General features: G+C 40.4%; 2 protein-coding genes across 6 annotated transcripts in view; both read left to right on the top strand.

The window, feature by feature from the left end:
• The first annotated feature begins 2,703 nt into the window (after positions 1-2,703).
• Positions 2,704-6,633, top strand: adra2b (adrenoceptor alpha 2B). Its single transcript, XM_071483248.1, has 2 exons — positions 2,704-3,569; positions 3,708-6,633. The coding sequence occupies exon 2, from the start codon at positions 3,731-3,733 to the stop codon at positions 5,312-5,314; it is 1,584 nt and encodes a 527-aa protein (XP_071339349.1). The 5' UTR covers positions 2,704-3,569; positions 3,708-3,730; the 3' UTR covers positions 5,315-6,633.
• Positions 6,634-17,406: 10,773 nt separating this feature from the next.
• The window catches only part of gpat2 (glycerol-3-phosphate acyltransferase 2, mitochondrial), a 100,320-nt gene continuing 92,159 nt past the window's right edge, over positions 17,407-25,567 (top strand). For 3 of the 5 annotated variants that reach the window (XM_071483239.1, XM_071483242.1, XM_071483238.1), the window contains exons 1-2: positions 17,407-17,739; positions 25,463-25,528. The gene's annotated coding sequence lies outside the window, so the exon portion shown is untranslated. The remainder of the gene's footprint in view (positions 17,740-25,462; positions 25,529-25,567) is intronic. The other 2 variants (XM_071483241.1, XM_071483240.1) reach the window with 2 other exon arrangements.

The raw sequence follows: 25,567 nt of genomic DNA, 5'->3' as shown, positions 1-25,567 counted from the left end.
TTTGACCATCCAGGAGAGCTCCCTGTAATTGTTTGCAGGGTGCACACACACACACACACACACACACACACACACACACACACACACGTGAACACTGGTAATGCTATACTTCTGAGGAACTATAAATACAACCCAGTGGAAGGGGTCACTAGAATATGAACAGATGAAAAATAAGATGAAAACATATTCTGATATGTATATTTTTTCTAACTTTGTGATTTTATTGTGACATTTATGTCTTTATGTCAAAATCACTATATTTTTTGACTTGTTTGCAACTCATAGTTAAATGCAACCTATGACAAGGTGTCACAAGCCAGAAGGGTTGCTGTTCTAGTCCCTGACCTATTACCTTATTAAACCTAAACTTAATTCCAATCTGAAATTTAAACCTGAGTCTCAGCCCTCTGAAGAGGAGCTGTCCTCACTCTCAAGGTATATGTAAATATAACTGGTCCTCACAAAGGTAGAAGAAGGTACACGAAAACAGGAAGCCAATAACTCGAAATTTAAAAAGAAAGCATCCACAGGGCAGGTACTGTGGTGTAATTGATCTGGACCTGAACCATGATGTGCACAGCCTCCCACCGCAGCCTTGCATTATGCTGAGCTGGCTGCAGTTAATCTGGCGCTCCCTTGGAAAACAGCCTTTAAAGGCTTCTTCTTAGTTATGTTAAACCTTACGACACCGGGGGACTTCAGGAACTGCTTTGAAGAGAGTTTAAAGTTTTTTTCCAAAGCACGTAAGGTTTTCTGAGAGAGTGACCAGGTGCAAGCCTCTCAAGTCTGCATGTCAGGCTACAGTTACTGATCCCCTGTGCGTGACCTGTGACAGCAGAAGCTCCTCCAGGCTTGTGGGTGTGTGTGTGTGTGTGTGCGTGTGATTGTGTGCGTGTGTGTGTGTGTGTGTGCGTGTGTGTGAGTACACGTTTGTATACCACATGCTCTTACACAACAAGCACTTCAGGAGTGGTGTACTGTGCACTGAACGCTGTGTGCCGTGACACACCCCTCTCCCCCAGAATGCATTTTCAGCGTGCTACCGAGCACAGTTCACCCACGGAAACAGAGACACTTGATTGGAGTGCACTCTCCCGCTAAAAGCTTTATTCTCTTCCCTTTTATATTTAGAATGTGTAGCGTGGTGAGAAAAAAATGTACAACCATTATTGGCTGCGGCTTCAGGTCACACAATCAGAGAGCACAGGGCTCCCGATTGTAATTCCGTGTGAGGCTCGCTGGGTTTCTCTCTCTTTAACATAGCAGCGTGTGCGTGTGGAGTGGTGGTGGTTGGGGGGGGGCACACTACAAAAGCAAGCACGCTGGACCTCCTACCCACGTACCATTCACAAGACTATGTATGTGCGTGTGTAGGCTGGCGGATGTCTCTGTGTGTATTGTTTGTTTGTTATTGTGACTGCGAACACAGAGGCCACCCACCTACTTTCCAATAAACGCGAGGTAAACTCTGCCACCGTGTAATTTGTGGCTCGGTAAAAGCAGCCGGCATGACGCAGGTTTCACTCCGTAATTGAACGATCGGCCACTTGGTCGCAGGTGGGCAACAAACGGTGAGGGATGCCGCGGATGTCCGCGCTTCTTGGGGGGGGGGGGGGGGGGGGGGGGTTGCGCGTCGCAGGGCGCATAATGCAGAGGGATTTAAATGGAGGTGAAGTGATGATGTAAATGCATGAGCACAGAAGGCCACAGCGAGGGCCGTGCAGCCCCTCCATGCGCCTCGCTGGATGAGCAGAGGTGGAAGGTAACGCGGGGGGGGGGGGGGGACTACAGATTTCATAGGGAAATAATTCAGTTTGACTGCAAGATTTATGGGATGCTTGTAAAAATCAGGTTCTTACGGTTTCGTATGCAAAATCCATAAAATCCCATAAAATATGTGATTTATTGTTTGAGATTAAAGTACCCAGTGGGGTAGACGGACCACATCCAGCTTAATGCATGAATAATGTAACACTCTGAAGAGGAGCGTTCAGCAAAGTGAAGGTTTTCGTTTTTATTAGAATTTCCTCAATTTATTGAACTTTTTATTATTTCTCTACACTAAAAAAAAAAAAAAAAAAAAAAAAAAACTGGACTACTTTCTCACAACTGAGAATGGGCTCGTCTTTAACACGCTCAAAAGATTTAGCCTACATATTACGGACATATACAAGGGATGACCACGATAAAACACTCAGCACTGCAGCATGACCGCAAAACCTCAGACATATCTAATCCAAAGCCCAACCAAAAGTCAGAGAGCAGGCTTGTGACCAGGTTAATATGGGTGTCAGTGGCCTTATGTAACTCCTCCAGCTGCTGGAGCTGTTGGGGGTTGGGAAAGTGGTGTAAAGTCTGTAGATGCAGAGATCATAAAGAGTTGTATTGATCAGCCATATGTGCAATGCTACATAGCCTATTAAAGTGAATGATGATGATGAATTACTTGAGTACGCCTTGTCCCAGCGTCCCGTGGAGTTAATTGACCGAAGCAGTGCCACCCAGCATTTCTAATGTAACTGCTCTGGTTCATGTTTAGTGTGAGTGAGAGGGAAAGCGGGAGGGAGAGGAACTACTGGGATAGGGAAAGTAAGGATCCCATGACGCCCACAGCCCCACAATGACATCACCGGCTGTAAAAAGAAGCGGAAGAGGGAGATGGGAGGCACCCCACTTATTAGATTTCGTCGTAAGGTCCTGTTCACAAGTGAAGATGCTGCTGCGCCTCTGTGAGGACGCCTGTGATGTGCGCCAGCGGAGCGGCTGAATCTTGGCATCCTGATGAACTTCCGAGGGGACAGAAGCGCCGAGAAACGGCTCCGGAGACGCACAGACTGAAGCTGCTCTTCAGGGATAATTTCACTACTGAAGAAATACTGCGTTTTTCACCACATATCTGGCTTCGTGCGCAGGGCTGGAGAGCTTAAGGTTTAACTTTGTGCTTTCTCTTGTCCGACTGGGTGGAAACGTGAGCATCAGCGTGGGCTACCCATCGCAGGGAAACACCAGTATCTTCTTTATTTGTGAATCACTGTAAATATTGCGTTAGATTAACTTTATTTCACCTTGTGTATGTCATCCTGTGATCCCTGCTCCCATGAGACGGTCAGGTATATGCGCGTCTCCAAACGAGGACGCACGGAGATGAGGCGAGAAGTGCTGCGATTACTCACACTAAACCAGTCTCTTACACTCATTGGTCGACTGACCCAAAATTTGATGACTATAAATTAAATCTTCCCATATTCAAGACAAGCTATTAATCCACTGAGAATAAAATGGACCAATCATGATGCGTTAAAGAAGTTTTAGCTCTTCGGGCTGTATTGTAACTCAGCAGAGGTCAGCCTCACAAAAATTACTCCAGTTTTGCGGGGGGGGTGGGGGGGTGGGGGGGGGATCTGTTCTACACAGTGCCGAGGCGTTTTAATTGAAAGGCACTGATCCGTGTCTTGACGCACTGCCCAGGACTGTTTGTGCGCTTAAAATGGACTTGGAAGACCTGCCGTGGAGGATGCAAGGGAGCTAACGTTTGGAAACAACACAGAGACAAAACGAGAACAGCTGAGGTAAATATGACACATTTTTCATCGCATGCATTGTTTCAAACGTAATATTTTATTGTGCACGAAAAACATATGACAATTTGATGACAAATCAGAGAACTTTAATGTGACCAAACAAATATATATTTTGTATCTGTGAAGACTCCTGGAAAGCTAATCCCGGCATGGCCTCGGTTCTGGACAGCGGCTGCTCCATGGAGCTGAGCGGCTGGAACAGCAGTGTGAGCAGCCCCGGAGCCTCCGTCCCCTGCAACCAGAGCGTCCTGAAGCTCGCCCCTTACTCCCCTGAAGCCACGGCGGCCTTCGCCACCGCCATAACCTTAATGGTGCTCTTCACCATTGTGGGGAACATCATGGTCATCATCGCCGTCCTGACCAGCCGATCGCTCCGAGGTCCGCAGAATCTGTTCTTAGTGTCACTGGCTGCTGCAGACATTTTGGTGGCCACACTCATCATCCCCTTTTCTCTGGCTAATGAACTTCTGGGTTACTGGTACTTTAAGTCCCTGTGGTGTGAGATCTACTTGGCGCTGGATGTGCTGTTCTGCACCTCCTCCATTGTGCACCTGTGCGCCATCTCACTGGACCGCTACCTGTCAATTTCCAGGGTTACTTACGGGCGTCAGCGGACTCCCAGGCGCATCAAAGCCGCTATTGTGGTGGTGTGGCTCATCTCTGCCATCATCTCCTTCCCTCCCCTGCTCTCGCTGAACAAAAGCGAGCCAGGGGAGCAGGGGACTGAGAGGGGACCACAGTGCCAGCTGAATGATGAACGCTGGTACATCCTTTACTCCACCATCGGCTCCTTCTTTGCCCCATGCCTCATCATGATCCTGGTCTACATAAGAATCTACCAAATAGCCAAACAGAGAACACGCTGCCCACCAGGAGAGCCCAGGAAGGATGGGGTCGGCTGTGCCACACCAAGTCAGCCTCCACGACATGTACAGGCCAATGGGAAGGATGAGGAAGAAAGCACACCGCCTTCATCCAATAAGACCTCAAATGCCAGACCCCCCACCCTTGCCATCACCCCTTCTCCATCCCTAGGGCCATCTGAACCCTCCCAGAATCCCACAACCAATAATCTCCTGCAACCTCCAACCACTTCTCCAGCCCTGACCCCTACCACAGCCTCCCTTGATACCTCTCCCCATGGGCCCTCAAGCCCCTCCTCTGTGCCTCAGTCTTCCCCTGCCAAGACTAAAGAGAAGGGAAAGAAGGGCAAGCGGCAGGGAGGGAAGAAAGCTGACAATAACAATGGCGATAGCTCAAGCACAGAGAGCGATATGGAGCACAGCCACGGAGGAGGCCGATGCAGCACCAGCATGCCAGGGTCACCTGCAGGGGGGGGGCTCCACTCCCCGGCCTCAGTCAAGCGATACCGGGACATGCTCGCCACTTCAAAGGGGGCTCGGCTGGTGCCCGGGAGGAAGTCGAAAACAGAGAACAACCCCGGAGCAGCGAGGCGTAAAGCTATGGTTAACAGAGAGAAGCGTTTCACCTTTGTCCTGGCTGTGGTCATCGGTGTGTTTGTGGTGTGCTGGTTCCCATTCTTCTTCTCCTACTCTCTACAGGCAGTGTGCCCAGAGACCTGCGCCATACCTGATCCACTCTTTAAGTTTTTCTTCTGGATCGGTTACTGCAACTCCTGTCTCAACCCAGTCATATACACCATCTTCAACAAAGACTTCAGAAAGGCCTTCAAAAAGATACTGTGCAGTGGCACCAAGGGTACTTTCTTTTAACATACACGTCCACTGTACAGGACACACAAAAACTGCTATTTCTGAGGCATAGAAAATAAACAATCATTTCCATTTTTCGGAACACTGAAAGGGCTCTTTTAAAAATATGTTGAACTTTGGAAATTCCAGCATAAAATTCAGAACTGAGAGCCACTCTTTTACAGCTGCAGTGTGTGCTTACAGGCTTCATACAGGCATCATAGGCATCTTGGACTGTGAAATCCCAGCTTGCAGCTGATACACACATAATTTTTACAGGGTGTGGGTGAAAACAGGAGGAAAGGCGGCAGAGCTAGCGCACCAATTCAGTATTGCTGATAGGATTTTGAATGAAGGTTTTCTCTCCAGATCACACTGTATAATGAATAATACCATGAGAAAGAGTGGTGCAACATCACAGAGCAAATATACACTCAATGTATAAAACTGACAGGTCTTGAACAATGCAGGAAAACTATTGAGAATTAACTCCTGGATGAGAATACAGAGTGTTTAATGTATAATATATATAAGGTTTTTGTATTTATGGAGGATTCCAGGACAGCTGTGGAAAGAAACAGGTAAAAAGAAGGAAAAGTGACCTTAGATTCTTATGATCCTAGGGCCCTTTCTTTATCAATACAAAGCACAAGGAACACACAAGGATAGTGGTGATTTCTTACGTCTGCAGTCTTAATTTGCCCAGCTGCAGGGCAAACATGTGTTCCTCAACCTTATCTGAAAAGCGCAACAACAAGCAGAGGTTTCTGTTGATTTCAAATGTAATAGCACAGACAAGGGCCCCCTTTAAAACTGAACTTGTGGACTTTTATGTGGTAAGCCTTCATTACAGACACCTTGCTCTTGGCTTGGCAGGAGTCACAGTGGACACTCAGGTTGTTTGTAATCACACTCGGCTTTTACCTATCATGAACTATAGAATAAGCTGAATGCGGGTGGACTTTGGAAAACCACATGTATGATATTGAAACTTAGATGTAAGACAGCGTGACCTAACCCCCCCACCCCACCCCCCAAGATCCTCTTAGCTTGCTGTTTTCTGCTTTTGGACTTGACCCAGGCTATCCCATCAATGGACTGGCCTGAGCATTCCTTCAGTTGGACTGCCTGATTATGTGGACATTTAAGTAACATTCAAAAACGTTTTTTCAATCATGGATGTGTGATGGTGATCCTAATCACGCCTACAGGGGTCATGGTGAGAACCATTTGGCTGAGTCACTCTTTACCAACATCTCTGGCACATCATCGCCTGCACTCGACCTCAACGTGGCTCATTTGGTTTGTTGCTGAGATGCAGCAAGCCAAATGTATTTTTCAGTTTTCTCAACAAAAAAAAAAAAAAAGAGAGAAAAAGAAAATGTGTCTGTAACTGTGAACAGCACACAGGTTTATTGACTCAATGGGACAAGGGCTGTCAGCAGCAACACTTCAATTTACTAATTGTCTAATTCTGCTGACCTGTGTGAGTGTGTGTGTGTGTGTGTGTGTGTGTGTGTGTGTGTGTGTGTGTGTGACGTGCATGTGTGCGTGTGCATGTTGACTTTAATGTTTATCTGTAGTGTCAGTGCCTCCTCTGGCTGCTATGTACTACAGACCTACTGTAATAAGAACAGCAACCAGATTTCCTGGTGCAGGCATCACATCGCTGTCTGTCATGTGAATGTTTCACTTGATATAGAGATCAGTAGTATATTACTATGTTGAGAAAGTCTTATTGAGCTGAAAGGCAGTGTTTGTCAGTGATGTTAAGTACATGGCTTTTTAGTGATCACCCTCGAGGGACCAAAAGGCCTTATAGGACACCAGCCTGACTCAGCGATATCTGGCTCTGTGTTGCTTTAAAGAAGTATTACTATATATTTGGTTTATGTGATGGGAGGCAAAGATTGAAAACACTGTATTATTTATTTCAAACTAGTATGTGTTTTCTGTCTGTTACCTATTTATTGTTCGGTTACTATGCTTTTATTTTGAAAGTCAAGAGAAGTGGAGCGGATCAGAGAGTGAGAACACTGTACAGATTTTTAATGTGTTGAATAAGAGCAAAATTGATTTATGCCATTGAGCTCTTGCTTTGTGAGATTGATCTACACTGGAGGAATGTGAACTTTGAGTTGTGTGCATAATGCAGAACCTACAATGCAACATTTGTCATCATTTTTTCATCTAGTTTTAGTGAAGTAAAATGTTCAATCAAACATACAAGCACATTCATGGATGTACAATTTATCAAGCATACTGCAGCAGGAAAATCTCTCTTCTCCAGTGCTACTGTTGTCAAACTTTTTTTTCCTGGAAACGTAATCGACCATGAACGTGTCAATAGCACCCATAGCCAGTTTCAGTCAGATGACTTGCAGGCTTTGTGCAGGACATTACAGCTACAATCCATACCACACAGAGCCGCTCGGAGATTCAAATAACTGATAAAACAAAATGGTTTGGGGTGTACGAGCTCTGTGCACTTGTACAACTGTTCCCTGCCCTAAGGTTATTTTCTCTCCAGAAATACAAACAGCTATAGCAACGCAATTATAACAAAAATAGCCAGGGAGGTCATGGATTCATGGCTGTTCCTAATAAATAAGAGTTGTAATGCTACTCAACCCCGCCCCCAAACATGGCTTTATGTGGTGAGAATGCTGCTTTGTTTACTTTAAAATGTATGAATTAGCTTTAAGGTGACAGATGCAGTAATCTGCCTCTTGATCACCATCCTTTTCCCCGAGACCGCCTGTATTGTCTCTTCCCCGACTGTGTTTGGACCAAACTGCATGGTCTGAGCTTCACAATCTTTTATCCCCCATCTGTCATCATCCCTCTCCTGTTTGGAAAATAAAGCTTCTTGAAAAAGCATGAGTCATTCTCTGGTTCGTTTATTTTATATATTTTCACGATGTAACATCAGAGATGAGGAAAAAGGGGGGGGAAAAAAATCATTTCTGGGAAGAGAGTTTCACAAATGTGAGAGTTTTAACAGAATGATGTTTTTCTCGCATACATGTTGAACGCGAGTGCAATCCAAAGCAATTTCCAGCCATTATGAAATGGCCCTGAATAGCAGCACAACTTCAGGAAATAGTCCATAACATTATGGGCTGGTGGCAAGTCACGATGTCATTGGAAAGTCTCCCATCACAGTGGGACATGAGAAGTAGGCCGCAGCACAAGCAGCATTATGTTGCCTGCTGCCAACAAACAGAGGAGAAGTCTATAAGGAATTAGAGCATGTTGCCAAATATCACGCATGCACTCACACATATTAAATGTGTCAGTCTGCACCAAGTGTCACATACTGTATTCAAGTCATGAGACATGCTCAGTGCACACACAGATGCAGTCGCACACACACACACCCACACACACTTGTTGTGACAGCTTGTTATATTTGAGGTCAGCAAACCTACGGTGAATTGTAATTGATTTATGCTGATGGGCAGTTTGGGGATTTCTCAACACACAGTCTACCCTCTGCCTGGCTTTCCCTTCGCGCACTCACACACACATACATCTTCACTCAAAGCAGATACAACACCAAAGTGATGCCCCACCTTTATGTCCTCACAGCTTCATTTTCATATTCATGGCTGCGCACAAGGAGGTGAACAGCTAACATATCTTAGCCAAGCGTAGGTTTATGTTTACAGTGTTGTATATTTATGTAGACACAGAGTCCCCTCGCTCCTTACTCTCCAGCCTCAGCTGGAATATAAAGCAGGCATGATCGGTGGCAGCGGACCCTCAGGAGAGTATGGAGAGAGTCCAACTAACATGGCACACAACATGCTCATTAGCTTCTTATTCACACAAGATAGCCTTGAGAAAAAAAAATGCACACACAAGCTTCTATTCAAGCAGAGGTGTACGCACAAAACATGCAAACACATACACACAACATAGGAACAGGGAGAGATACACATGAACTTTCATCTTTAAATTTATGATGGATGTAGGGTTCCACAGCATGAATATGTATGTGTTTGGAGGGCGGTCCAGCGCTGAGCATTTCCCATATCCAATCTCCTCCACATTATAACGCCAGATAGATTTCTTCACTGTAATTTGGCTGTTGAAAACACCCAAGAGGCAGGGTGAAAAATGAGAGACAGAACACAGAAAGGCTCTCGTCCTATTGAAGGTAGAGACATTAAAATGCACTTTAACTTTGTGAAATCTGTGATAAAAAATGCCATTTTTATGGGGCAAATGCAATTATAATTAGGGTCGCATTAGGAGTCTGTGACTGTTTAACAGAGTGGTACTCGATGGGTGTGTGTGTGTGTGTGTGTGTGTGTGTGTGTGTGTGTATGTGTGCACTTCTATCTTTGGGAGGGCCAGATTAACCTTGAGAGGGAGAACTTTTTTGAAAATGGGGACATTGTCTACCAAAACTTTATCAAAGAAAAGAGTTAGGATCTGGGTGAGACATGCAGTTGTTTATTGTTTATTTGTTTATTTAAAGTATCCCCTCTTTACAGATACACACCATATTGGACCATATCTATTATTTATTAGTGTTTTAATTACCAGTCCACACATAGCTTTTAAGCTTATATCCTTTGATTTAGCTTTGTGATTCACAGTGGGGTGGGTTCCTCTTTTATTTGTTTTGATGTGACTATTAATTCCTCCTGACCTTAACAGTATGTGCACTTCTGCAGCATCAAGATGGAAATTCACTTACATCTGCGGTGTAAAATGTGCACTGAAGTAAAATAATATGCATGTCAAAATAAGTTTTTATCAGTGGAGTACAGCTTTAAAAAGTTTGGACAAATATAGTAACTGCCTACAATTGCCCCTGTAGGGAAAAACGAAGCTGCGTTGAACCGATCTGAACTGAGTTACACTGATACCAGTGCCCAAACACAATTAATTTATATCAAATCAAATGCAGGTATATGACATACAAAACAGTATCATATATAAAACAGCAACCATTGAAACTAGACAAAACACAAACATACACACATACACACACAAATACACACACAAAAAAAAAACAAAGAAAAAAAAGTCTCCCATACTAACATTTTATACTAGGTGTATTATTATTATTATTGAGTAATAAACTATTGCGGACCGCTGTGGAGGGATATGGCACTGTACTTTACTGTTATTATTGCATTGCTGTTTGGTGTGTGAGCGCCAGGCGTTAGATAAAGCATTATCTCGATGAAGGTCCTTACAAATATAGAAGTACAGACTTGTGTGTTTGTGTTTGAGTTGGAATAAACCAGACTGAGCACAACTTATACAAATTCAGCAGGCTTGCTGAATGATGCGCAAAAGAAATGTCAAAATAAAAGGTGTGCAGTTTTCCAGCTGGAAGTGTAATGCCTTTTCGAAAAATAATCTCATATGGCTTCATCATTGAATTAGGAATGAGGTTCATTTCTGATTTCCCTGTGGACACAATTACTCCCATGTTTTTCATGGATATAAACCCTGACGTCATTATTGTGCCTCCTGGTGTTGGTAAAGAAAAGAAACGAGAGGCAAAACTGTCACATTATTATCATGGGAAGCATCAGGCTTTGCTGTAATAACTCCATTAGTGCTACGTTTCTTAGAAAAATCAAAGTCTTGCTAGAACTCTGATGAGAATCCAAATCAGAGCTGAATCATCTGATTGAAAAGCACACGCACAGGCTATGAAACAGCCATAAAATCTGCAGCTGATGTATTTTAGTGGATCAGCACACAATGGAAGAGATGACTTGTGCAGTTGTGTGAGACTTCCAAGCAAGGTTGCCAAATAAGAAGAGGGGAGAAAGACGGCAGTGTCTTTATTTAGCCGGGCCATCATGGAAAGGTCACAAAGTTCATTTTGACACACAGACATGCACTGACGTACCCTCACACATGCGCACACACACAAAGGCGGTCACAAACACACACAAGTCAGGGCATACACACATATGGAAACACACACACACACACACACACACACACACAGAAAGACAAACAAACATGAACAGAGAAGCAGATGACTAACACTCAACTGCACTGATACACACTTGTGAATAGCAGCACACACAAACATGCTGTACATGGTTACATATGCCGTCACATGTCACATACGGCCACACACAAACATACTTGTACTTCTATCTTTCTGTCTCATTGACATAATGCATTCCCTAGCCCCTTACCCTAACCCTAACCATCACGACTGAATACCTAACCCTAACCTAAACTAGCTAGAATAGCTGTAATCCTAAAACCAAGTCTTAACCCTCAAACACACACACACTCACAAACACACATTCACAAACACACACACTCACAAACACACACACACACACACACACACAAACACAGTATCACAGGCAACAACAACCCGAAAAAAGAATTGCTAAAGATGAGTTTCCAGTTATGTCAAAGCTCAGTGATTTTCTGACACACCCTGTCAATTATAGCTGAAGCTCAAGTGTGTAATTCATTTATTGATCCACAGACATACAGTACTTACAGTCTGATTTTCTGTGTGTGTGTGTTTGTGTGTGTGTGTGTGTCACTTAGGCACAGGAAGGAAAACACTGTCACCATGTTGTGTTCTCTCTGAGCCACACAGTAGCACAGTAGGCTAAGTAGTGAAAACAACACTGTGCAGACAGATGTATTTTTGATCTGTACAGAAACAGGGCTTGCATGTTGGACTGCTTCTTACCTGGGTGCAGTGATTAGTCCTCTATAAAATCACACAAATGATCACTTTTTCTACAAAAGTTTCTCCCTGTTTCCAGTCTTTATGTTAAGCTGAAGGGCTGCCAGGGTATTTTCATATGAGGGTGATAGTGATCTTTTCCTCTAAGTATCTGTATAAAAGAGGATAAACATGTTTCCCAAAATATCAAATTATTCCTTTAAGCAAAAGCTAATTTGATTTGATCATCAGTTCCTCCCAGCCGCAGCAGAAAAATGTATGCCAATGATATTTTATAAATGAGGCCGCTGACCTTAGTTTTCTGGCATCATCCCACAGTTTCTCCCGTCTACTTTTGCAGCTTTGAAGCCCAAACAGTGACTGATTTCAGTGGTTAGTGTGGATGAAGGGCTCCATGTGACTAACAGGAGGAGAGCATCCACCATAGCAAAGAGAAAGAGGCATTTATTTCTTATCACAGTCTCGACATTCAATCCTTGTTTGTGGCTTTGTATCAGGAATCTCTCTTCTGGTTTCAAAGCTTTTCACAGTTTTTTTATATTAATGTGTTTTTTAGTCCAAAACCAAGAATGAGGCCAGCATAGCATAAAAAGATAATAAGGACCCAGGACTCTGTTAACACAACATAGGTTCTGCTTTGCTGCCTTTTTGATTAGATTTAAAGGTTTCAGATGTTGTCTTCTCTACTCATTCAGCCCTCAACCAGCACACTGTACATTCATCTATTTTTGTGTGGGCACTATTATGCTCAAAGCCAGAATATTATGTTAACACAATTTCAATTATTCTAAATTGCCTGAAAAAAGGTGACATGTGGCATGTAGGGAAGATGAAGTCACATTTATAGCAGTATTCTACAGTATGTTAATGCTTGAATGTTTCTGATATCACTCCGCAACATTTGTGAAGAAATGTGTGAGTCCAGCTATGGAAGAGAGGAAGCCCTAGCTATCCATCATATGTTGACAGACTTCTGAGACAAGTCATCTGAGATGCTTAAGATAAATATTTCCTGTTAGCCTCCCTGTGCCAAGTAGATAACTCTCTGTAAACCATAATCCAGAAAATGGTAACACTTAGTGCAGGATGTTGAAGTGCGCACACACACTGTTCCCATGCCAGTCATTTGGTAATGTTGAATGTCAAATGTCAAAGCCATTTAACAAAATGGTGATGTGATTTTTTCCTAAAAAACACTGCAGAGTAGAGACATAAAAGCCAGCTAGTTATTCAGCTAGATTTGTGTAGTTCTGGGTGAATTTTGCAGACCGACATATGTATTTTGTGTATGTGAATGGAGATACAAAAGCATGAATATATATATATATATATACATATATAAATTCATCCCTTTCAAGGTCTGAATGACATTTGTAAATGACCAGATAGTATTTTGATTGAGCAGTCACTGTTTCCTTTAGGGGAAACAGGGTGAAGACCACATCATCACCAGCCATTCATAGTTATTAATGTTGTCACTATTTATCTCAAACAGCCTGTATTGCAGAGTTTTAGAGAAACAGCAGAACTCAGTTACCTTAATAAATAAATCATTTCTGGGTACTGGGAGGACTTTCGCACTGCAAACTTGCAAGAACTATTTGGCTGCAACTAGACATCCAAGTGAAATTAAATAATTTACTCAAGTGACAAACTTTTTCTATTTGCACTTCCATGCCACTTGAGGGCCAGACTACATATTTCAGAGTTTAATAACAGAAGAGCCATTGCCAAAAAATACACAGCTTGGCACTTATACCGACAAAGTGTTTGTGTGTGTGTGTGTGAGTGTGTGTGTTTGCTTGTGTTTGTATGATCCTCTCAAAAACATTTCACACTCTTATTCCAGTATAATACACGAAGGGTAGGGGTGGGGGTGTGTGTGGGGGGGCTGTTGCAGTCTTTGATGTCCTCCTATGACTGTCATTGCATATCAGATGACAAAGGCAGCTAACTGTGTGATCAGAGACAGGAGAGCAGAGGGTAATTTGATTGGAATGGGTGTTGCTGATTGACAGCAGAGAAATTCTCTAGATTGCTTATCAGGCGTCGCGGCCACTGAGTGCTGGAGTGAACAATAATGAAACATGACACAGAGCAAACGCAAAATGGCCTCTATTGGTGTTTATGGCAGGGTGAATGTGGGAATCTCTATCCACCTCTGAGTGTGTGTGCTTCTCACGCTCATGCATGGATGCACACAGAACGCAGTCACATTAAGAATGTTAAGTACTTTTTCAGCCACTAAAGTAACTGTCCCAGGTTCTCACCCAGCAGCAGAAGACCACCAGACCAGTGAGCCCACTGAAGCATACTGAGTCTGAAATCAGCTGAGCCTTGGTGAATACAAAGCAAGCAATTGAAGAGTCATCCTCTTAACGCCCCACAAAGCTGGAGACAACTCCTACACAGTAATGGCATGCACAGATATAATCATACTGGTGCATTGAGGAACAAACTCCTGAGGCAGGGAAGTAGTTATCGAGGTAATTTCGGGCACACACACAGCTAATTCTTGTTTGTTTGTTTGTGTCAAGTATATTTTCTAGGAGGCAATTATCATAGTGTTATATCTTGATGCATCTTGGAAAGGCCCATAATGTATGGGTGAGGGTTCAGTGTGTGTATACATGCGCGTCATCTGTATGATTCATATGTGGGTGGATGGCTAATTATCTCAATATTCTGCTGACTGAAAGTACACTTAATACTTAATTGATATCATGTATACGGTGCAGATGAAAACCCACACGCGACAGGGTGCAATTAAAGATATTCAAAGCATATATGGTGAGTCAGATTCAGTCTGTGACGTGTCTGCAAAACAGAGATAGTTGAAGGACACAACATTTGACTTTAAAATATGTAAATATTTTATTAAGAAATACATCATTAACCAAAAGCATATAGGTCTTGCTATATATTTGTGATAAGCTGTTATCATAAATCATCAGTTCCAACAGGACCAGGCAGTCATCCTGCAGTTTTCCACCGCTCCTCCTCGCCTCCCACAAAGTAAAGAGAGGAAGAGAAATAAAGTGGAAAAGAAGAAAGAGAGATGAGCTAAATAGAAAGCCATGTGGATACATACAGTATGCTTGCTACACTATAATCAAAAGAAGAATCCTTCTGCTGATTAAGTGGTCCTGTGACGTAGTCCACGTTTACATTACACTTTATCACCAATCAAAGCTGCAGGTGAGCAAACCCAGTGCAAAGTGCAAATGTCATGTCGATGTTTCATCCAAGATCCCAGCATTGCTACATTTAGTGACATGCAATTTTTTGAATTACTTAAAATGGCATCAATTGATATTCTTATACAACAAAGGCATCAAATGACTGTGTTTAGTATGGAGTGGATCACTTAGGGACAAACCTACAGAGAATTATCACCTGACTTGTCAAGCAGCCACAGACACAGCTTCAAATGAATGCCACTGTTGCTTATGTATCTGTTAGATATGTACACAGGCAACTGATTGCTAACACATTCCACATTGTGATCAAATCTCATCGCCCTAAAGGGGCCATAAAAATGAAATAATATAGTTCGTTTAATATGCTTACATTATACTAACATTTTGTTGTTTTGCATAGTGTGTTTGTCACTGGTTCTGTTCAGTTTAATTCAATTTTCTCCTAAGGTACTTTACATGGTAAGGTCAACTTACAAATTTGTAGAGAGAAGCCCAACAATTCCCACAATGAGCAAGCACTTTGTGACAGTTGAGAGGAAAAACTCCCTCTTAACAGGAAGGACCCTCCAACAGAACTAGACTCGGGGTGGATGGCCGTCTGGTATCATATGTTGTGTATAGTCCCAGTGAGGCTTCCTGCTTTGAAACTAAAAAAGCTCCCTGGGGAGGCAACACCTGTGCCTCATCCAAAGAGCACTTCAGGAGCAGCTTCTCTCATCTCTACTTCTATTGAGCCACACAAGGATACCAGCATTGGCTTTCATGTCACAGAGGAAAAGAGTAATGATTTTCGACCTTTTGGGCTCATCCCAGGTGACTTCACTGATTAATATACCTTCACTCCGAGGGAGGAAACTAATCAGCAAAATTACCTTGGATGAATATCAAATCCACCAATGCCAGATCAATACCTGTAAGCATCTGCAATGGAGAAAATCCTTCCCCAGACATCTTGGAAAATTTGTATCTTCTCATTAGATAGGGCAAAAGGAGATTTGAGATATTCTGGGTACTTGATATTATGTGCACAATCAAGTGTGTGCAACTGTCCCATAGGTATAAACTGGCTTGGTAATACACCTCAGCACTGCAGACAAGATGTATCTACTCTCAGAGGGAATTTGGAGGCTTACCATTCAGTCAAGTTACAATTCTTGAATTTCATATTCACAGCTAAACTTTCAGTACTTTGGTTTTGCATTGTCTTGGCTATATAGCTTCTGCACTCATATTTGAAATGAGTGGTTCTCTTATCTGTCTGGCCCTATTCCCCATTTGGACTCTTCTTTAGACAAGGTACAGTTTATCTGCCTTGGTTTGATGACCTGTCCTATTTGAAGCAGCCAGGTCAAAGAGAGGGGGTTTCAAGTGGAACTAAAAAGAGAGGGTGGATTAAACACAAGATCTTCACATCTGGCTCAAGTCAGATGCACATTTGACCTTTGTGGGATTAAGGTGGGACATGTGTCAAAGGATGTTAATCACTCTGTGACTTTTGAGGTATGGCAAATACGAAGTATAAACATTTGTACAATCTATGTAATGCAGAATTTCTCAATGTATTTTGAGCTGAAACTATTAGTTGATTGGCAGAAATATAAGTGGCAAATGTTGTAGTAGTCAATTAATCTTTTCAGTCATTTTTCAAGCAAAAATATCAAACAATCCCTAGTTCCAATTATTAATTTCGAGGATTTGCTCATTTTCCTTGACTTATGTGATAGAAAATCAATCATTTTGGGGTTTCTGAACCATTCATAGGACAAAACAAAACATTTGCAGAAATCATCTTAGGCATTTTAAAATTTACTATTTTTTTTTTTACATTTTATGGATCCAGTGATAAATTGATTAACGGACAAAATAATCAGCAGATTCATTGATTCATTTACTTCTGAGTCCTCACTGACAATAATAATTTTTTATGGTAATGAACAAGTTTAATTTCAAATAACAGGCTAATGAAAAGAAAAAAAATCCTTTTGTTTAAGCTTTTTTTTTACATCTAAAAAAAAAAAAAAATAAATTCCCGATTAATGACATCAATGAAATGGTTGAAACCTCTGGAAATAAGCCTATAAATTGACCTTGAATTGGCTTTTTTTTTTTTTTTTTTTTTTTTTCAGTCAAACTACTATTTTCAAAATCAAGAATAAACTTCAAAGCTTTGGTTCTAATTATTGCTTTTGGATCAGGATCAGGAGCATCTCCGAACCGCTAATGGTTTGTTGGCTGCACCACATTTCACCTTGTCCTCTGCTGCATGCTAAGAAGAAGCGAGGACGGAGCCAACAGGGTGATACCACACCAGACACAGATAAACAACCTCATATGTGTAAAAGTCATTCATAATTACATCAATTAATCTTAAAATATCAATGAATGCCAGTCAACAAGACGAAAGCGGTATGTCACTTCCGGCCACCATCTTTGTTTGGACTGGGAGACAGAACTTGGGAAACGGATAAAACCTTAATTTTTAATGTGCAGCGGACGGAGTATTTTACCCTGGTGGAAAGAAGAGTCCTTGATGATTGTGGAAATAAGTCGCGGTAAGTGTTGCTAAACGGCCCTCTGTGTTTTAGAAAGAAAAACAGATGCTGTAACGTTAATAACTACAGCTTGAGGGGCAGCGGCGGTTTTAGCAGGGTTGGTGCAGCGCAGGTGAGGACGCACCTTGAGAGAGGTGAACAGACGGAACACAAGCTAATTTCATTAGTAAATAGATGTGTTTTTGTTCTCTGACTGTAATCGTGAAAAACTTTCGTGGGCTGTTGTGTTTGTTTTTAACGGCGCGTAGCTAATTAAGAGGGCAAAAACAGGCTAAAACTTTAGCTTGCTGGCTACAAAATCATGTCGCCTCTGCTTTTGGCTAGTGGGGTCTCTAGAAAGTCCTCTCACTTTTTAGCTTCAGTTTATAGGTTTTATATTTTGAAAAATTATGCCTCTGCTAAATTAGGAAGGGTAATGTGCACAACCTCATTCTTCATATGTGGAAAACTTACAATGATTGTAGTGTTGACATGAGTCAGTGTTGTGTTTTCTGGAAACACTTTCCCATTCACTTGGATACATAAGATCCATAAGTACATGATTACATGATTTTGTGATTTTTTTTTTACAACAGGGCTCAGAAATACCTAAAAATATCAAAAGGCAATCAAAAGCTAAATAGAATACCTGCAGTAGTGTATTTTCCTTTTTTGCAACGATAATGAAAGTAAATATCCATCTATGCTTATTTTTGCAATTCTCATATTTTTTAAGCCAATTTTGTATTTAAGGGTGCCAATTTTTTTTTTTTTTTTAGTGGATGTAAGTGGCATACCAAATATGTCATTTATACCAAATAAGTGGACAGATATTTTGTTTATATTACTCTAATAAATACACTAGTAATTATGATTTTTGATGAGAACATGCAGGTTAGTGGGAAATCATTTTGATCTGTGGGTGGAATTATCACAATTTAATTATACTGAAGAGTTTCTTAAACTTCTACATGAATTAAAAGATGCAGCAAAATAAACTGAAAAATGTACCATAGAAAGGAACCAACCCAAATGTAGTTTGTGAAACTGTGACCTAGAAGACCTGAACTCGACCAAAGATTCTTGATGTTAACAGACAAATGGAGTTAAACATTTAATTTGACATAAAATGGGAATTTTTCATTTGAGCCTTAAAACATAGTAAATTATTAAACACAGAACTCACTTCCTGAAAGTAGTTTACGCAATTAAAGCTGCTTTTTGATATACAGGTTTAGTATGGTTTTGTTTTTCGCTGCAGGCTTATGATTATCACTTAAAAGTCTCTTGCATATCCATTTGGGAGAACCTCCGCAATTATGCACCAACATCAAAAGTCCGACCACATTCAGTGGGGATATGTAACTGTTTAACAGCGATGAAAGTAACAATGCAGAAACATGCATGAAATATCAATCAGTCTATCTGCGCTTTGCATCCTGGGAAGGTTTTCAACACACCTACTTCATGTACTTGCACTCCATGATCAGCAATTAGCCAATCATATGAATGCCAATCATGGTTTCAACACTGTTTATTCTGCCTTTATTTCAAAATAAAAGTGCACTGTTTTCCATAATAACTACATCCAAAATTTACAAGTCAGTCCTCAAAGAGCTGTTGAAGAACCGAATTATCAGGATGAGAATAAACAGGATGTTAGCCTGAATTAGTTAAGCGGCATTTGAAGAACTGGGCCCTGACCAACTTATTTTTGCTCTTTGTTGAACAGCACTTTGATACATTTTTATTAACTTTTTAAAGTGGCTGCTAGACCAGTCCTGTCTTCTTGCAGTTTTTACATTTGTTGGTTTTATCGAGGGAAGAATGACCATGCATATCTTTATACTTGTTGATGACAGTGCTGGTTAAGTTTTGAACTATAATTCTAGGTTTCCTCCCCTCCATTGATAACAGAAGTCAATTTCTGTGGAGGCAGCCCTTTGTTAATATCCAGTTTAGTTTTTTTTACAACAAGCCTAAATTGATATCTAAAAAATATCTAAAGGTAATAAAAAGCAAAATAGAACACCTGAAAGAGTGTTTGTTTTCCTTTGTGTTGACATATCAACAATGATAAAAGCAAATATCCAGCTAGGATTGTTTTCACAATGTTAATAATTTTAAAGCCAATGTTGTATTTTATGTTGCAGACAGTATAATATAATAATGAGAATGATAATAATTGTACTTTTGGATGGAGTTTTCTTAATTTGATGGCTCTCTTATACAGCCAGTGTAAATGTTGGATTCACATAGTGGAGATTTGAAGTCTGCAGTGGGAAGTGGAAGAGACTAATACTTGGTTGACAGACAGACTACTATCAGTATACTTCATATGTTCCAGGATGTTATAATTCATCTATGGCCTTTGTCTTTGCTTCCCTTAAGAGTCACTATCATCTTTACTCCAGATTCACAGAGATGTGACACATCAGTTGCAAAGCTATAACTGATTACCTTTTTTATCTGCTTGTTTTTTGATACATTATGTTTCATGAGAAAATATTATTTGTGCTTTTCTGCTTTGTACAAGCATCAAGACTAAATATGCGTAATCTGAAGTCTTTTGTGTCTTGTGTGCACTGTAGTTAAAAGGACTTGCAGTCTAATCAGATATTTGTGAACACAAACACACCACAGCAGAATGCAAACTATAGAGCTGCTGCACAGAGAACACAAATGAGAACAGCTGCTACAACACATTAGCTTTCCACCTGTCATGTTAGAGATAACACTTGCTTGAAAATTATACCTTCTTGGTTCCTTTAAACACTTGTTTGGCTTTCCCATGTTACATACTGTGTGCTTGCTGGTTAAACACCAGAATTTTGGCCCAGCCTCACCCTTTAAATATGTGGCCTTTGCTGTGTGATAGAGCACATCAATTATTTTTCCTCAAACCTTAATATTATATTTTATTACAGTGCAGTAATTTCTTTTAATTTAATCTGAGGTGATAGTTATTATAAGTGCGGCACTATGCCTCTGCTGTAATACTCTGGTGACGGTGCAGATGAATATTGTTTTATAGGTGGAGGAAATGCAGCATATGCCCTATGCATAAAGTAAAGGTGTCTTACTAAAGCGGAGTAGTAGCCTGTGTTCCTGGTTTGGCTTTCACAGTGGCTTAGGTCAGATTTTCTTGTTTTGCAAGGAATGTTATTTTTTTTTTCGGACTTTTTTCTAATCTAATCTTATTTACAGTAGGCCTGCCACTTTTTATTGGAAATCTAAATGTTCACTAAACTTATCAATAAAGATGGAAAAGTTGTTCATATAACTTTAATACGTTCAAACGAATTACGTGTTGGTTCAAATTTGTTTTAACGTGTTTTTTTTTTGTTTTTGTTTTTTTTTGTTTTTAAGTGACAGCCCTAATTTTCATTGCAGTCAAAAAAGTATTAGGACAGTGATATGTTTTGTTTTAGCTCTCTACTCTAGCACTCTACTGAACAGGGTAGGACTTGAAGCCAATTTAAACAAAGAGATGTAAGCGTATTTTAATATATCTTAATCACCTCAAACCTTGTCAGAAAAATCTTAAATATTACCAAGGAGCCTCTGTCATGGGACCATGCTGTGATAACAACAGCATGTTAGAAGAAAACACATTTTTAATTAATTATTAAGGAAGGTTTTAATTATGAATAAATTTAAAAAAAATACTGAGAGTGAAAGATCTTAAGGTGGATGATTCATAGTGTCTTGGCTGAATGTTAATTATGTACTAGTGGAGGAGGATATGCTGTACATCACTAAGGCCTGGCCTCAGAGTTCATGCTTTCCTGACAGTCTCAACTTCCACATTTTGTCATTACTTTTTTCTTCCTATTGATCTGTCGGTCTTGGAATACCCCATCCTCTCTCCTCATCCAGTACAGCAAACTTTAATGGAATTTTAACTATACTTTAAAAGGGAATGTTATAGGAATTATGTTTCACATAAAATTCATTCATGTGAGAAAAAGGAGGAAAATAACACTGATATTGCAGCAGGATGATGTCCCAGTATCAGACTTGCGTACAGACTGAACAACTTTCTCATATCATCATCTGTCTGAACCTGATCTTTCTGTAATAGTTCTGTCTAGACTGACAGAGATTATATTGTAAGAAAAAATGACAAAAGTTTTGATTCTTTGGCCCAACTTTCAGGGTATCTTTCACTTTTTCTTTTATACAGAAGTAAATATAAAGTACCATAAAAATTGGTGACAGGACAATAAACTTCTACATAATATGAAGCGAGGTGCCATTGTAAGAATTAGCATCGAAGCTGAAATGACGACTTGATTAATTGATCAGTTGACTGACAAAAAATTGACAACTGTAATGCCTGGTTAATTGTTAAAGTAATTATTAAAGCAAAAATTAAAAGTTCCCTCTCAAATGTGGATGTTTAATAGTGTTCATATTACTCTGATGTAGCAAGTTGAATATCTTTGCGATTACAACTGCCAGCCAAACGAAACAATCTATTTGAATGTGTCAGCTAAGGCTTAGGGAAGTAGATGTTGTCATGGATCCAAAAAATTGGAGCGTGAACCCAAAAATACCCAGAAAATGTTCTACCAGAACTGAACCAGACCAGTCTATTACTTGAAAGACGGCTCAAGACACATGTAGATCTGAGAAATGTTGGACCGGAACCTGGCTGGGAGACACAGACCTGATTGGCACCGATCTCACAGCTAATTATTGCTATTTGTAAGTTAACAGTAATTTCTACATTAATGAAACAAAACTTTGGGTCTTACTAGAGTTTGCAGCCATCTCTTCTGTACCTGGCTGTGATGCATTAAAGAGAGGAAGTTGGTAAAATGCATGCATTATGGATCCACTTGGGTACTACACATAATGCTAATAGATCTGGGGCCTGTGGCGAGAGAACTGGACCCGACCTGAACCCATTTGAAAGGAATGTCCAGCACTAACACTCAAGTAGTGACAGTCTTTGAGTTAAAAATTGACATGCATGCCAAATGTGGTAGAAATGATTTAATAATTCACTTGTAGTAGATCTGATGGAGAAATTAAAAACTCAAAAGTCACATTTGGGAAAAGTGATTTAAATGATTCAAGAATCAACACTGACATCAGTGTTTCTCCTACATAGGGCCATCTGTGTTAGTTTTATCGCATCTGCCACAGAATCATAAATAATGAAAATCTCATTATGAAACCTTCAGTCATATCACAAAGATGCATCAAATGGCACATGACTGGAGAAAAACCACAGCTGTCAGTGATCTTGTGAAGATTTCCGTGGCAAAGCTGAAAAGTATTTTCCAAAGTATTATTCAAAAGTGTTTTTAATGGACACTTTCAGCTCTGTTCAGATAGATTTATTTAAACAACATTACTTAGTAGAACTCTAGCTGAGCAGTTTCCTTCTACTCTACAGCCATCATTCTTAACAGTATTTTAACCAGACCCAAATGAAATATCTCCAGCCTTTTACACACAAATTCAAAAATATGGCAAGACAGGCTGGAAAGCTTACTGGTAGCTGAAATGATAACTGCTGCTATTACATTCTGTGGAGCTAAAATTGCATGCGTGTACGATATCCTTTTTTCCCTCATGTATAGAAGACCTAGAAATCAGTTAATTTTTTGCGTGGATTCAGTCAATTTGATTAATGGAAGAGGAGAATGTATATTTCATATGAGTTAGTGTCTTGCAGGGCTCTCTCTCTCTGCCATGTGTATGGGCTGAAATGCAGGGATACTATAATTTTATTTCCTCCCTGTCCCCATAAATCTGTAGATATACATTTACTTCCTGTGTGCAGAATTACTGTGAGTATAAATCCTTGAGATATACTTACTCTCTGATGGCTTGTGCTGCTGCTTTAAGGAGATTGTTTTTCAAAAACATTGACATAGAACCATGTCCAGTGTATACATAGTTATAAAACAATTTGAGTATTATCAATCTTGACAAATTATTAGCCCCAGAGAAAGAAAATAATTACAGGAGTCATCAACAATAATTAATTAGAATGTCAATAGCAATTGACTGATCTGAAAGTCCCACCTGACCTTAGAGTTGCCTCAAACATCTTATTGACAGCAAACATTCCCGTTAGCACCACATTGATATTTGTATGGACAAACTGATAGTGGCTGTAAATCATTAAGAAAACCCGACATGAGCTTCTCACTGTGTGAGAAACAGGACATGTAATGTACATGGCAGCTCTGGAGAGGCATGGTGCCAATGTAATCCAGAGCACAGTGTAAGGTAGCTTATGTTGTATGTGCAGTAGATGTATAATGTTTATAATCAGAATTGGAGCACTATTTAATGTTAACTTCCCTCAGAACAGCATTAAGATATTATCAGATATATCGTGTCCATTGATGAACAAATTTAAGAAGCAGTTTGGCTCAGGCTGTTTAACACCACATTTGTTTTGTTCTCCCTTTTCTCCCAAAATGAGACTTCATAGCAGTTTGTAGTAAAACTGTGAAATGCATATTTATGTAAAAAGTTACAAGTCACTTACCACAGTAGATTGGTTTGGTATTTATATACAATTCATGAATATGTTTTACATAAATAAATAAATTGGCAGTGGCATCTGCGATCGTTTCCTTAGTCATCGGTAGTTGTTATGATTGCTGTTTGTTTTCTTTTTAAATGACCATCTTGCGTGTAATGTATTACAGTAGCTGCAGCAGTGACCAAGTCAGGACTAATAAATTGTTTGGAATAAATGAAAATAAAAAAGCTCCGTTGTTTAATTTTAAGAATTAGACTGAATCAGTAACAAGTTATTTCCTACTTCCAAGATTTCTATTTTGACAAAAAAGCTTTTTTATAAAACCCCTCCTGATGTGTGGATTAAGTCAAAAATGAACAACCAGTGAAAGTGAGAGAATCTGAAAGCATGACTGAGGCCTAATATAATGTTTTTAAGCTCTGTCAGGATCAGAGGTTTCATGTCATTTCACTCTCTGATGGAGGGTAGAGAAGGGAAACCTGTATGTGTATCATGTTGGTACATGAGCGAATCCACACTGAAGTGCCTGCATGTGCGCAGGGGTGGGTAGCAACGGCTGGCAGTAAAATGGATTGTCTTTATTACAGGGAAAAGTAATACCCATCTGTGCTGGTTTGCTGAAATAGTAGTGTATAAACGAGTGCCTATCTGTCCACGTCATGTTAGATAGAAAAGAGTTTGTTCACTGCAATCAAATGAGTCAGAGGTTTTCTCTCCCTCCCCTCGCATCGTATCCCTCTCCTCTCTCATTTGTCTTTGCTCACTGCATTGATGTCTTCCCTATTACCTCTGATTTGACTTGTCTGGTTTTGAATACCTAATCATGCTGAAGATGCCACACTTTCATTCTTTGAAGGCTTTATTTTTATCCCTCTCATTTCCTCTTGTCTCATCATTGACACTTATTCCTTGCTGGGAGAGGGTATGTGCCACATACAGTTAATACAGCTGTAAATAAGCCAATGTGCGTCAGGAACATCTTTGCTCACCCACCCACACATCTGCACACATGTTTTGTACAAAATGCATTGTAAAAAGATTTTTTTAATGTCCATTTCACAAGACATATAAACATCCTGATTTTGACTATTATTGATTTGTTTTTGTTTTTTTTTTCTTTTAGAGATTGGCTTGTCTGGCGTTATTGAGAGATTTAAGGATTCATGCTTTAATATTGTTCACTTAAATTATCCTAAACTTCAGGCTCCTAACATGTCTTTTGTTTCTTTTAAGACGGCACTTAATGTCTAGACACCAGTTGTCCTCATCACCCAAACCCTGCTGCTGCCTCAGAATAAGGTAGGACAAACATCACTTTTGTTGTGGCGGACAGTGCAC

This window comes from Trachinotus anak, unplaced genomic scaffold (assembly GCF_046630095.1).
Source record: "Trachinotus anak isolate AG129_WGS33_773 ecotype Australia unplaced genomic scaffold, CSIRO_AGI_Tana_v1 ptg000008l, whole genome shotgun sequence".
In the NCBI taxonomy this organism is placed as follows: Eukaryota; Metazoa; Chordata; class Actinopteri; order Carangiformes; family Carangidae; genus Trachinotus; species Trachinotus anak.
This window is presented reverse-complemented; position numbering and strand designations above follow the sequence as displayed.